At 53.3% G+C, this 11,588-nt stretch overlaps 1 protein-coding gene across 1 annotated transcript in view; it reads left to right on the plus strand.

The window, feature by feature from the left end:
- phf8 (PHD finger protein 8) overlaps positions 1 to 11,588 on the plus strand; it is a 60,147-nt gene that overhangs the window by 43,392 nt on the left and 5,167 nt on the right. Inside the window, exons 13-16 of the mRNA XM_080182814.1 lie at positions 462 to 583; positions 6,349 to 6,527; positions 9,408 to 9,493; positions 11,377 to 11,531. Of these exons, the coding sequence (XP_080038940.1) occupies positions 462 to 583; positions 6,349 to 6,527; positions 9,408 to 9,493; positions 11,377 to 11,531 (542 nt within the window). The remainder of the gene's footprint in view (positions 1 to 461; positions 584 to 6,348; positions 6,528 to 9,407; positions 9,494 to 11,376; positions 11,532 to 11,588) is intronic.

An 11,588-nucleotide genomic window follows, 5' to 3' on the forward strand; every position in this document is an offset into this window, starting at 1 on the left:
TCCTTCCACCCCTTCTCCTCCCCCTCTCCTCCCACTCTCCACCCCTCTCCCCCTATTCCCCATCCCCCTCCCTGCCTCTCCCCTCCCTGCCTCTCCCCTCCCTGCCTCTCCCCTCCCTGCCTCTCCCCTCCCTGCCTCTCCCCTCCCTGCTCGCATTGTAACTCTGCTGAGATTTGCCTCCTCTGAGCTCAGGAGATGAGTTCAGGCAGTGGAATGTGCAAGGAGGAGGCAGTGGTGCCACGGTGTTATCACTGGTGTAATCTAGAGACCCTGGGTAATGCACCAGGGCCCTGGCTTTGAATCCCACCATGGCAACTAGTGAAATTTGGACTGGATTTGCTGAAACCTTGGAGGGATATACGCGAGGTCACGGGCTCGAGCCCTGCACTGCCTGGAAAAGAAATGAACGGACATCGGTGTCCCTTTATCTTTCTGACGCCTCTCCTGTGTCCCATTCACAGCGCGACGTGGCCAGCTCCCAGCTGCAGGTGGAGACATTTGAGGGCGAGCTAGCAATGGATGCCTCAGTCGGCCTGGACGACAGCAAGCTACGCTTCGTGCTCTCCAACGGCAAGATCATGAGGCAAGTTCAAGTGGCTGCTTCAGTCATTATCTTACAATCTACCCTCATCTCCCTACATGGGGGTCCACTCTGCTGCACTCCGGGGGGAGCCCATTGCCACAAATATTGGTCACGCTTTCCACATCAACTTCTTCCTACAACCTTTTCCAATGTCAGCTGTCACATTGTAGTTGCATGCTCTGGCCACCAGCTGGAGCAGTGCTGTAGTTTTCCCCAGTGCCTCTCTACTTAGAATCAGAATCCCTGTCATTTGGCTCATTCAGTCTGCCCAGACAAAGTGTCTTACCCAGACGCTTTCCCCGTAACTTGTCTACCCTGCTACTTCCCCTAACCTATACATCTAAGGGACAATTTAGATGGCCAATCTATGTAAGAGGCATGCCTTTGGACTGTGAGGAGGTGATTGACAGGAGCTACCAGCAGGTGGTCACACCTGCCACGAGAGGAAGACAAGTGGTAACGGTCAGGAAGGGGAAAGTTCAGGTGATGGAGAGCACCCCGGTGGATGTGCCCCTTCATAATAAGTACTCCTGTCTGAGTACTGCTGAGGGGGACAGCGCACCTGGGGGAAGCAGCGGTGGCCATGTCTCTGGAACTGAACCCGGCCCAGTTGCTCAAAAACGTAAGGAAAGGAGGACGAAGCCAGTGTTAATAAGGGGCTCTACAGTGAGGGGGTCGGATAGGCATTTTTGCGGATGCAGACAGGAGCCTCGGATGTTGGTTTGCCTCCCTCATGCTGGGATCGGAGATGTCTCTGGTCATGTCCCAGAAATTCTGAAGAGGGACGTAGAGGAGCCAGAGGTCGTGGTGCACATTGGTACCGCTGACGTAGGTAGGAAGAGGGAAGGGGTCATGAAAAGAGAATATAGGGAGTTAGGTAGACAGCTGAGAAGGAGGAACGCAAAGGTAGTAATCTTGGGATTGCTGCCTGCGCTGCAGGAGAGTGAGAGCAGGAATGGAATGAGGTGGAGGGTGAATGCATGGCTGAGGGACTGGAGCAGGGGGCAGGGATTCCGGTTCCTGGAATATTGGGACCTCTTTAGGGGCAGGTGTGACCTGTTCAGTAAAGACGGGTGGCACTTGAATCCCAAGGGGACCAATATCTTGGCGTGAAGGTTGGCTAGGGCTGCTGGGGGGGACTTTAAACTAGAAAGGTTGCGGGGAGGGAATCGAGATGAGATGACTGGGAGCGAGGAGGTTAGCTTGCAAATAGAGAAGGATTGTAGACAGTGTAAGAGGGAGGATAGACAGGTGATGGAGAAGGGGAGCGCTCAGACCGAAGGTCTGAGATGTGTCTATTTTAACGCCAGAAGTGTAGTGAATAAAGTGGATGAGCTTAGGGCGTGGATTGCTGCTTGGGAGTGTGATGTGGTGGCTATTTCAGAGACTTGGATGTCTCAGGGACAGGACTGGGTACTTCAGGTGCCGGGTTTCAGATGTTTCAGGAAGGACGGGGAGGGGGCACAAGAGGGGGTGGAGTGGCACTGTTGATCAGGGGTGGTGTCACGGCTGCAGAGAAGGTGGACGCCATGGAGGGACTGTCTACAGAGTCTCTGTGGGTGGAAATTCAGAACAGGAAGGGGTCGAAACCTTTGCTGAGTGTTTTCTATAGGCCGCCCAATAGTTACAGGGATGTTGAAGTACAAATAGGGAAACGGACCCTAGAGAGATGTAGTAATAACAGAGTTGTTGTGATGGGAGACTTTAATTTCCCAAACATCGATTGGAATATCCCTAGGGTAAGGGGTTTGGATGGGGAGGAGTTTGTTAGGTGTGTTCAGGAGGGTTTCCTGACACAGTACGTGGATAAGCCTACGAGAGGAGAGGCTGTACTTGACCTGGTGCTGGCTAATGAACTAGGACAGGTGTCGGATCTCTCGGTTGGAGAGCATCTCGGGGATGGAGATCATAATTCTATCTCCTTCACGATAGCATTTGAAAGAGATAGGATCAGGCAGGCTAGGAAGGTGTTTGTCTGGAGTAAGGGGAAATATGAAGACATCAAGCAGATAATTGGACGAGTAAACTGGAAGGAGGCGTTCTTGGGGAAAAGTACTGAAGGAAGGTGATGGATTTTCAAGGAATGTTTGACTGGAATTCTGCACGACAACGTTCCGATGAGACAGGGAGGTTTTGGTAGGCTACGGGAACCGTGGTGCACGAAGGTTGTAATGAGCCTAATCAAAAAGAAAAGAAAGGCATACAGAAAGTTCAGAGAGCGAGGAGATGTTAAGGATCTAGAGGAGTATATGGGTTGTAGGAAGGAGCTTAAAAAGGAAATTAGGAAAGCCAGAAGGGGACATGAGAAGGCCTTGGCGGGTAAGATTAAGGAGAACCCCAAGGCGTTCTACAAATATGTGAAGAGTAAAAGGATAAGAGAAGGAATAGGACCCATAAAAGGTGAAGGGGGAAAAGTCTGTGTGGAACCGGAAGAAATGGCAGAGAACTTTACCTCGGTATTCACGGTGGAAAGTGATCTGGGAGGTTGTACTACAGGGTTTGCGGCAGGCTGAAAAGATTGAGTGTTGTGGACATTAAGAAAGAGGATGTGTTGGAAATTTTGAACAGCATCAAGATAGACAAGTCGCCGGGACTGGATGGGATGTACCCCAGGTTACTGTGGGAGGTGAGGGAGGTGATTGCAGAGCCCCTGGTGATGATCTTTGCGTCGTTGATGGAGACGGGAGAGGGCTCCGGAGGATTGGAGGATTGCGGATGTTGTTCCTATATTCAAGAAAGGGAACAGGGATAGCCCAGGAAATTACCGACCGGTGAGTCTGACCTCAGTGGTTGGTAAGTTGGTGGAGAGGATCCTGAGGACAGGATTTATGAGCATTTAGAGAAGTTTAGTATGATCAGAAATAGTCAGCATGGCTTTGTCAAGGGCAGGTCGTGCCTTACGAGCCTGGTTGAGTTCTTTGAAAATGTGACTAAACACATTGACGAAGGAAGAGCGGTGGATGTGGTTTATATGAACTTCAGCAAGGCGTTCGATAAGGTCCCCCATGCAAGACTTCTTGAGAAAGCGAGAGGGCATGAGATTCAAGGGGCTTTGGCCTTGTGGATCCAGAAGTGGCTTGCCCGCAGAAGGCAGAGAGTGGTTGTAGATGGGTCTTTTTCTGCATGGAGGTCGGTCACCAGTGGAGTGCCCCAGGGATCTGTTCTAGGACCCTTACTGCTTGTAATTTTCATAAATGACCTGGATGAGGAAGTGGAGGGATGGGTTAGTAAGTTTGCCGACGACACGAAGGTTGGTGGTGTTGTGGATGGTCTGGAGGGGTGTCAGAAGTTGCAGCGTGACATAGATAGGATGCAAGACTGGGTGGAGAAGTGGCAGATGGACTTCAACGCGGATAAATGTGTAGTGGTTCATTTTGGCAGGTCAAACGGGATGAAGGAGTATAATATCAAAGGTAAGACTCTTAGCAGTGTTGAGGAGCAGAAGGACCTTGGAGTCTGGGTCCATAGGATTCTTAAATTGGCCTCGCAGGTGGAGGATGTGGTCAAGAAGGTGTATGGTGTACTGGCCTTCATCAATTGAGGGATTGAGATCAGGAGTCAGGAGATAATGCTGCAGATTTATAAGACCCTTGTCAGACCCCACTTGGAGTACTGTGCGCAGTTCTGGTCACCTCATTACAAGAAAGATGTGGAAGGTATTGAGAGGGTGCAGAGGAGATTTACAAGGATGTTGCCTGGATTGGGAGGCATGCTTAAGATAGGTTGAGGGAGCTAGGTCACTTCTCCCTGGAGAGACGAAGGTTGAGAGGTGACCTGATAGAGGTGTATAAGATGATGAGAGGGATAGATAGGGTGGATTCTCAGAGGCTTTTTCCCAGGGCTGAAATGGTCGCAATGAGAGGACACAGGTTTAAGGTGCTGGGGAGCAAGTACATAGGAGATGTTAGGGGTAAGTTTTTCACTCAGAGGGTGGTGAGTGAGTGGAATCGGCTGCTGCTGGTGGTGGTGGAGGCAAACTCGCTGGGGTCTTTTAAGAGACTTCTGGATGAGTACATTGGATTTAGTGGGATTGAGGGTTATAGGTAGGCCTAGTAGGTAGGGATATGATCAGCGCAACTTGTGGGCCGAAGGGCCTGTTTGTGCTGTAGTTTTTCTATGTTCTAAAACCAGAGCACCCGGAGGAAACCAACGTAGACGTGGGAGAATGTGCAAACTCCATACAGTCACCCAAAGCCGCGTCCTTGGGAGGCAGCAGTGCTAGCCATTGTGTCACTGTGCTGCCCTACCCCACCACCACCACCTGCCCCCCACCCCACCCTCTCTCTCTCTCTCTCTCTCTCTCCCCCCCCTCCCTCTTCGTGCCACCGCACCCCCCCCCCCCCCCATACACCCTTATTCACACGTCCAACCTCCAAAAACCAGCCCCCCACCATACCTGAAATCTGCCAGATGCCCACCAGCGCTCAGACAATGGTCAGCATTGTTGCCTCACAGCACCAGGGACCCAGGTTCGATTTGGGTCACGTTCTCCCCTTGTCTGCGTGGATTTCCTCCGGGTGCTCTGGTTTCCTCCTGCGGTTGAAAGAGGTGCTGGTTAGGGTGTGTTGGCCGCGCTAAATTCTCCCTCAGTGTACCGAACAGCTGCTGGAATGTGGCAATTAGGGAATTTTCATAGTCACTCAATTGCAGTATTAATGTAAGCCGACTTGTCACACTAATAAATAAACAACATTGTGTGTCCACATGCATCCGCACACATCTCCTCTCCCACCACCGCGCCCATGTACTCAAACCGCTCTGCATGCGCACACACTTGCACTTCTGAGCGCACACACTAGGGTACGTGAGACCCCAGTGAGAGTTGGAGCCTTTAAGACAACAATAGGGAGAGCCAGCCTGGGAGAGAAATCTCCTTGTTTTACACCATTACAGAAACCCTTCTCTCCACAGCCCTCAATTCCCCAATCCCAGCATTGAAAGTGCTCACAGACCCAGCCCCCACAGATTCCCTGAGGAAAGAATTCCTATGATTCACCTTCTTTTGAGAGACAGGACGGTATTTCTCTGTCCCGTCTGCCCCGGGAATCGTAGGGGGCAGGGGTGGGTCATGCAAAGGTCCATTGACTCTGGGTGGGAAATTCTGGCCTTGGGGCGAGAATGGCTGGAAAATCGCGCTGAAGGGATTCTTCCTCAAACCCGTCACTGGGGCGATGCAATGGAAACGCCTTCCAACATTTGTCTAAACCCCCTGAGGGTCGCTTCTATCATATCATCCTTCTGAACTCCTAAAGGAGTTTGCACCAAACCTGTCCAATCTTAGAGGCATACAGGATGATCAGAGAGTTAGATAGGGTGGACAGTGAGAGCCTTTTTCCTTGGATGGTGATGGCTAACACGAGGGGACATAACTTTAAATTGAGGGGTGGTAATTATAGGACGGGTGTCAGAGGTAGGTTCTTTATTCAGAGGGTAGTAAGGGTATGGAATATCCCACCTGCAGCAGTTGTGGACTCGCCAACTTTAAGGGCATTCAAATGGTCAGTGGATAGGCAAATGGATAACATTGGAATAGTTTAGGTTAGAGGGTCATTAGATTGGTTCCACTGGTCGGCGCAACATCGAGGGCCGAAGGGCCTGTACTGCGCTGTAATGTTGTATCTTCCCTCATATGGCACTCTGTCCGTACCTGGGATCATCCATGTAAAGCTGCTCTGTGTTTCCTCTGACAATGATACATCTTCCTACGGATAAGGGGGCCAAAGCTAAGCATGTGCTCTAACCCTCCTCTCCTCTTTCTCCTCCAGTAACAAGGGGGTGAGGTTTCAGACAGCCCCAGGGACATTCGAGCCACTGTTTGGCATGCTGAAGGGGGTCAAACGCTGCATCAAAGATGAGTATGACTATGATTCTGAGGACGATTTACAGATCGATGAGACGCCGCGCAAGGAACGCAGGGCGATCAACGCCACAAAGAAGCTGCTGAGTAAGATCCTGCTCTTTATAAACCTCTTCACGTCAACCCCAGCCCTGCGCTCCCACCGTGAAAGATTATCTAATCTGTATGGATAGCTCGATCCCCACTGACTTAATTTTGTTTATTATTGTCACATTGGGATACAGTGGAAAGTATTGTGTCTTGCGCGCTATACAGACAAAGCATACCGTTTATTGAGTACACGGGGAGAAGGAAAGGAGAGGGTGCAGATTGTAGTGGTACCCTCATAGCTAGGGTGCAGAGAAAGATCAGCTTAATGTAAGGTGATTGTGTTGAATGGCGGAGCAGGTTCGATGGCCTACTCGTGCTCCTTCTGAATGGCCAGCAGCTCCCCGAGTGCCCAAGACCAGGAAACCTGGAAAATCTGCAGTTCCAAGGCTTCTTTCCCCACCTTGGGAGATGCCAAAGCCTTACACAGCCAGCCCAATCATGGTAATTGTTCTAAGTCCAGGTACGTGTGACCAATTTGCCAGTGCGAGTGTCATAAGATCATAAGAAATAGGAGCAGGAGGAGGCCATCTAGCCCTTCGATCCTGCCCCGCCATTCAATAAGATCATGGCTGATCTGTCGTGGCTCAGTTCCACTTTCCCGCCCTCTCCCCATAACCCTTAATCCCCTCTCTTATCAAAAACCCATCAACCCGCGTCTTAAAAATATTTAGCGAGGCAGCCTCCACCACTTCAACGGGCAGAGAATTCCAGAGATTCACCACCCTTTGAGTGAAGAAGTTCCTCCTCAACTCCGTTCTAAACCGCACCCCCTTTATCTTGAGGCTGTGCCCCCTAGTCCTACTGTCCTTTCTGAGCGGGAAGAGTCTCTCCACCTCTATCCTATCCATCCCATTCATCATCTTATACGTCTCAATGAGATCTCCCCTCATTCTTCTAAACTCTAACGAGTACAAGCCTAGTTTATTCAGCCTCTCCTCATAGCTCAAACCCCTCAACTCCGGTATCAGCCTAGTAAACCTCCTCTGCACTCCCTCCAAGGCCAAAATATCTTTGCGCAGGTGCGGTGCCCAAAACTGCACACAGTACTCCAGCTGCGGCCTCACCAATGCCCTATACAGCTGCAGCAAAGACCTCCCTACTTTTATATTCAATCCCCCTCGCTATGAAAGCCAGCATCCCATTCGCCTTCCTGACCACCTGCTGCACCTGCAGGCTGGGTTTTTGCGACTCATGCACAAGGACCCCGAGGTCCCTCTGCACCGTCGCCTGCTGCAGTTTTTTGCCACGTAAGTAATAGTCCTTCCTACCATTATTCCTACCAAAGTGGACCATCTCACACTTGCCAACATTAAATTCCATTTGCCATTTCCTGGCCCATTCGCCCAGCCTATCTAGATCCTTCTGCAGACTCTCCACACCCTCCGCACAATTTGCCGTTCCCCTGTCAGCCTGGGCCTGGGGTGGGGAAGTGTCTGCCTGGGCCTGGGGTGGGGAAGTGTCTGCCTGGGCCTAGGGTGGGGAAGTGTCTGCCTGGGCCTAGGGTGGGGAAGTGTCTGCCTGGGCCTAGGGTGTTGGGAGGGGAGGGAGTGCTGTGGATAAAAGCTGAGGGGGTAATTGGGTGGAGGAGGGTGGGTGAGGGGTCAACACCGGCTCACACTGATCTTGCATGATATGTAATCTTGGCCACTCGACCTGTCGTGTCCCGTGTGAGTAAGCAGCCTGAACAGGAGCCCATAGCCACGGGATGGGTGAAATAATGTGACTGATAATAATATGTTGCTGTTCCTTCAACTCCTTTTTAACATCTTCAACACACAGTAGCATTGCTGCCTGAGCTCCTGCCTTCCTATAACCGCCAGTAATGCTGAAACTGTCTCCCAGGAAAGAAGTAAATGGCAATCCAGGATGTAAACATTTATCTGTCACACTGCAGCTATCGGCTCTCACCACTAGGTTTTCTAACATTCATTCTTTCAAGGAATGTAGCCGTCACAGGGTTGGGCCTGCATTTGTTGTCCCTCCATGATTGCCCCCTAACTTGAGTGGCTGGCTCGGGCCATTTCAAAAGGGGCAGTTAGGAGGCAGCCACGTTGCTATGTGGGGTTCAGAGTCACACGTAGGCCAGACGGGTAAGGATGGCAGACTTCCTTCTCTCTGAAGGGGACCTGAGTGAACCAGATGAGTTTTTACAACATGGTTTTGTGGTTGCCAAGACATCACTTGCTTTTGTTTGAATGCAGTCAGTTCCCAGCATTTGCACAGAAACAGGCCCTTCCAATCCATGCTGTCCCTCCAGCTAGTCCCAATTCCCCGTGTTTGGTCTGTACCCCTCTAACCCTTTCCCATCCATGTACTTATCCAAATGCTTTTTAAATGTTGTTATTGAACCTGCCTCAACCACTTTCTCTGGCAGCCCATTCCATATCCGCACCACCCTCTGTGTGAAGAGGTCACCCCTCGTATCCCTTTGAAATCTTTCCCCTCTCACCTTTAACCACTGCCCTCTAGTTTTCCATTCCCCTTCCCTGGGAAAAAGACTCTGTGCGTTCATCCTATCTCTGTCCCTCGTGAGTTAATCCACCTCAGTAATGTCACCCCTCATTCTCCTACACTGCAAGGAATAAAGCCCCAGCCTGGCCAACCTCTCGCTATAACTCAGGCCCCAGTGGTCCTGGCCACATCCTCGGAAATCTTCTCCGCACTCTGTCCAGTTTATCAGTGTCTTTCCAATAACAGTGGGACCAAAACTGTATACAGTACCCCAAGCTTGGCCTCACCAAGGACTTGGACAATAATGACCCAACTCCGATACTCAGTGCCCTGACTGAGGAAGGCCAGTGTGCTAAATGCTTTCCTCACCGCACTGTCGACCTGTGATGCTGCTTTCAATAAACAATGCACTTGTTCTACCCTCAGAGTTGCCACGCCGACTGCCTCGAGCCAAGCCCTGTAAGGATCCCACCCGCAAGCGAGAGCCAGGCGAGGTGGACTTCGATATCGTGGTGAGGATGTTTCGTTTCTTTACTGCTGGGCTCCCCCTGTCAGGCCCACTCCCTCTCCATCTCTGTCTCCCTCCCCGCCCTCTATCGCTCACTCTCTCGCTCTCTCTGTCACCCTCTGTCGCTCCCCCTCTCCCTCTCTCGCCCTCTATCGCTCACTCTCTCGCTCTCTCTGTCACCCTCTGTCGCTCCCCCTCTCCCTCTCTCGCCCTCTGTCGCTCCCCCTCTCCCTCTCTCGCCCTCTGTCGCTCCCCCTCTCCCTCTCTCGCCCTCTGTCGCTCCCCTCTCCCTCTCTCGCCCTCTGTCGCTCCCCCTCTCCCTCTCTCGCCCTCTGTCGCTCCCCCTCTCCCTCTCTCGCCCTCTGTCGCTCCCCCTCTCCCTCTCTCGCCCTCTGTCGCTCCCCCTCTCCCTCTCTCGCCCTCTGTCGCTCCCCCTCTCCCTCTCTCGCCCTCTGTCGCTCCCCCTCTCCCTCTCTCGCCGTCTGTCGCTCCCCCTCTCCCTCTCTCGCCCTCTGTCGCTCCCCCTCTCCCTCTCTCGTCCTCTGTCGCTCCCCCTCTCCCTCTCTCGCCCTCTGTCGCTCCCCCTCTCCCTCTCTCGCCCTCTGTCGCTCCCCCTCTCCCTCTCTCGCCCTCTGTCGCTCCCCCTCTCCCTCTCTCGCCCTCTGTCACTCCCCCTCTCCCTCTCTCGCCCTCTGTCGCTCCCCCTCTCCTCTCTCGCCCTCTGTCGCTCCCCCTCTCCCTCTCTCGCCCTCTGTCGCTCCCCCCTCTCCCTCTCTCGCCCTCTGTCGCTCCCCCTCTCCCTCTCTCGCCCTCTGTCGCTCCCCCTCTCCCCTCTCGCCCTCTGTCGCTCCCCCTCTCCCCCTCTCGCCCTCTCTCTGCAATGCCTTTGAACATGGGGGTGGGGAGAGAGTTGTCGGTGATGGGTGACTCCCTCCCGTGGTGTTGCTGTTCCCATTAATTTGGTACATTGTCAGTTCGAGCCCTAGTCACCCGGAAGGCCATACGTAGGGGCCAGGGTGGCCCTTCCTGATCCCGCCCCACCCACCCCTCCATCTTGACAGAGTGAGGAGCTCCCTCCACCTCCAAGGGGCAATGTCAGGAGCAATGATTTTTCCCTCGATTGGCTCCACTCGAGGTTCTTCCAGTCCCCCTGCTGTCACCACAGAAGGGTGGACGTGCCCAGTGGGGTTAGGCAGCTGTCTGGTTGTATGATGATGTGCTTGCTGCAGGTTGCTAGGCCGCCTCACTCTGTTTTCTCTAATATCTTTCCCATCTACCCATTTCCCCCGTCTCTCTCTCTATTCATTCCATCTTTGTCACCCTCCTTTCTTCCTTCCTACGTCACTCTCCACCTCCCAATGCACTCAATTTCACTCATGCATTGCTTTCCCCTCTTTGCCCCACCTCCCCCCTCCTTCCCCTCCCTCCCCCTCCTTCCCCTCCCTCCCCCTCCTTCCCCTCCCTTCCCCTCCTTCCCCTCCCTCCCCTCCTTCCCCTACCTACCCCTCCTTCCCCTACCTCCCCTTCTCCGCTCTCCCTCCCCCTCCGCTGCCTCCTCCCCCACCTCTACCTCCCTCTCCCTGCTCCACCCTCCCTCCCCCATCTTCCCTCCTCCGCCTCCTTCCCCTCACATCCCCTGCTCTGCCCTCCCTCAACTCCTCCGCCCTACCTCCACCACCTCCCTCCCTCATCCCATTCCCCTTCCTCTCCCTCTCACCTCACCTGTTTGTCTCCTATTTTCTCACTGCTTCATGCCCTCCCTCGTCTGCTCCCTGCTCATCCCCGTGCCTCCCCCTCCCTCGTCTGCTCCCTGCTCATCCCCGTGCCTCCCCCTCCCTCGTCTGCTCCCTGCCATCCAACCCCCGTGCCTCCCATTCCCTCTCACAGGAGGATGATTCGTCAGATGAAGATTCTGCGATTGACGTAGATATCGGCAATGGAGCGGGTACAGCCGATGCTGCTGGAGCGGGCAGCTCAGCCGGGATACTGGATCTCCTGAAAGCCAGCAAGGAGGTCGGGGGCCTGGACTACGCCTCGCAAAGGTAAACCTTTCCTTCCGCATCCTCCTCCCCCACTCCCCGGAGCCAGCCCGCACCCTC

Source organism: Carcharhinus amblyrhynchos, unplaced genomic scaffold (assembly GCF_965287045.1).
Source record: "Carcharhinus amblyrhynchos unplaced genomic scaffold, sCarAmb.v2.hapA scaffold_90, whole genome shotgun sequence".
Classification (NCBI taxonomy): domain Eukaryota; kingdom Metazoa; phylum Chordata; class Chondrichthyes; order Carcharhiniformes; family Carcharhinidae; genus Carcharhinus; species Carcharhinus amblyrhynchos.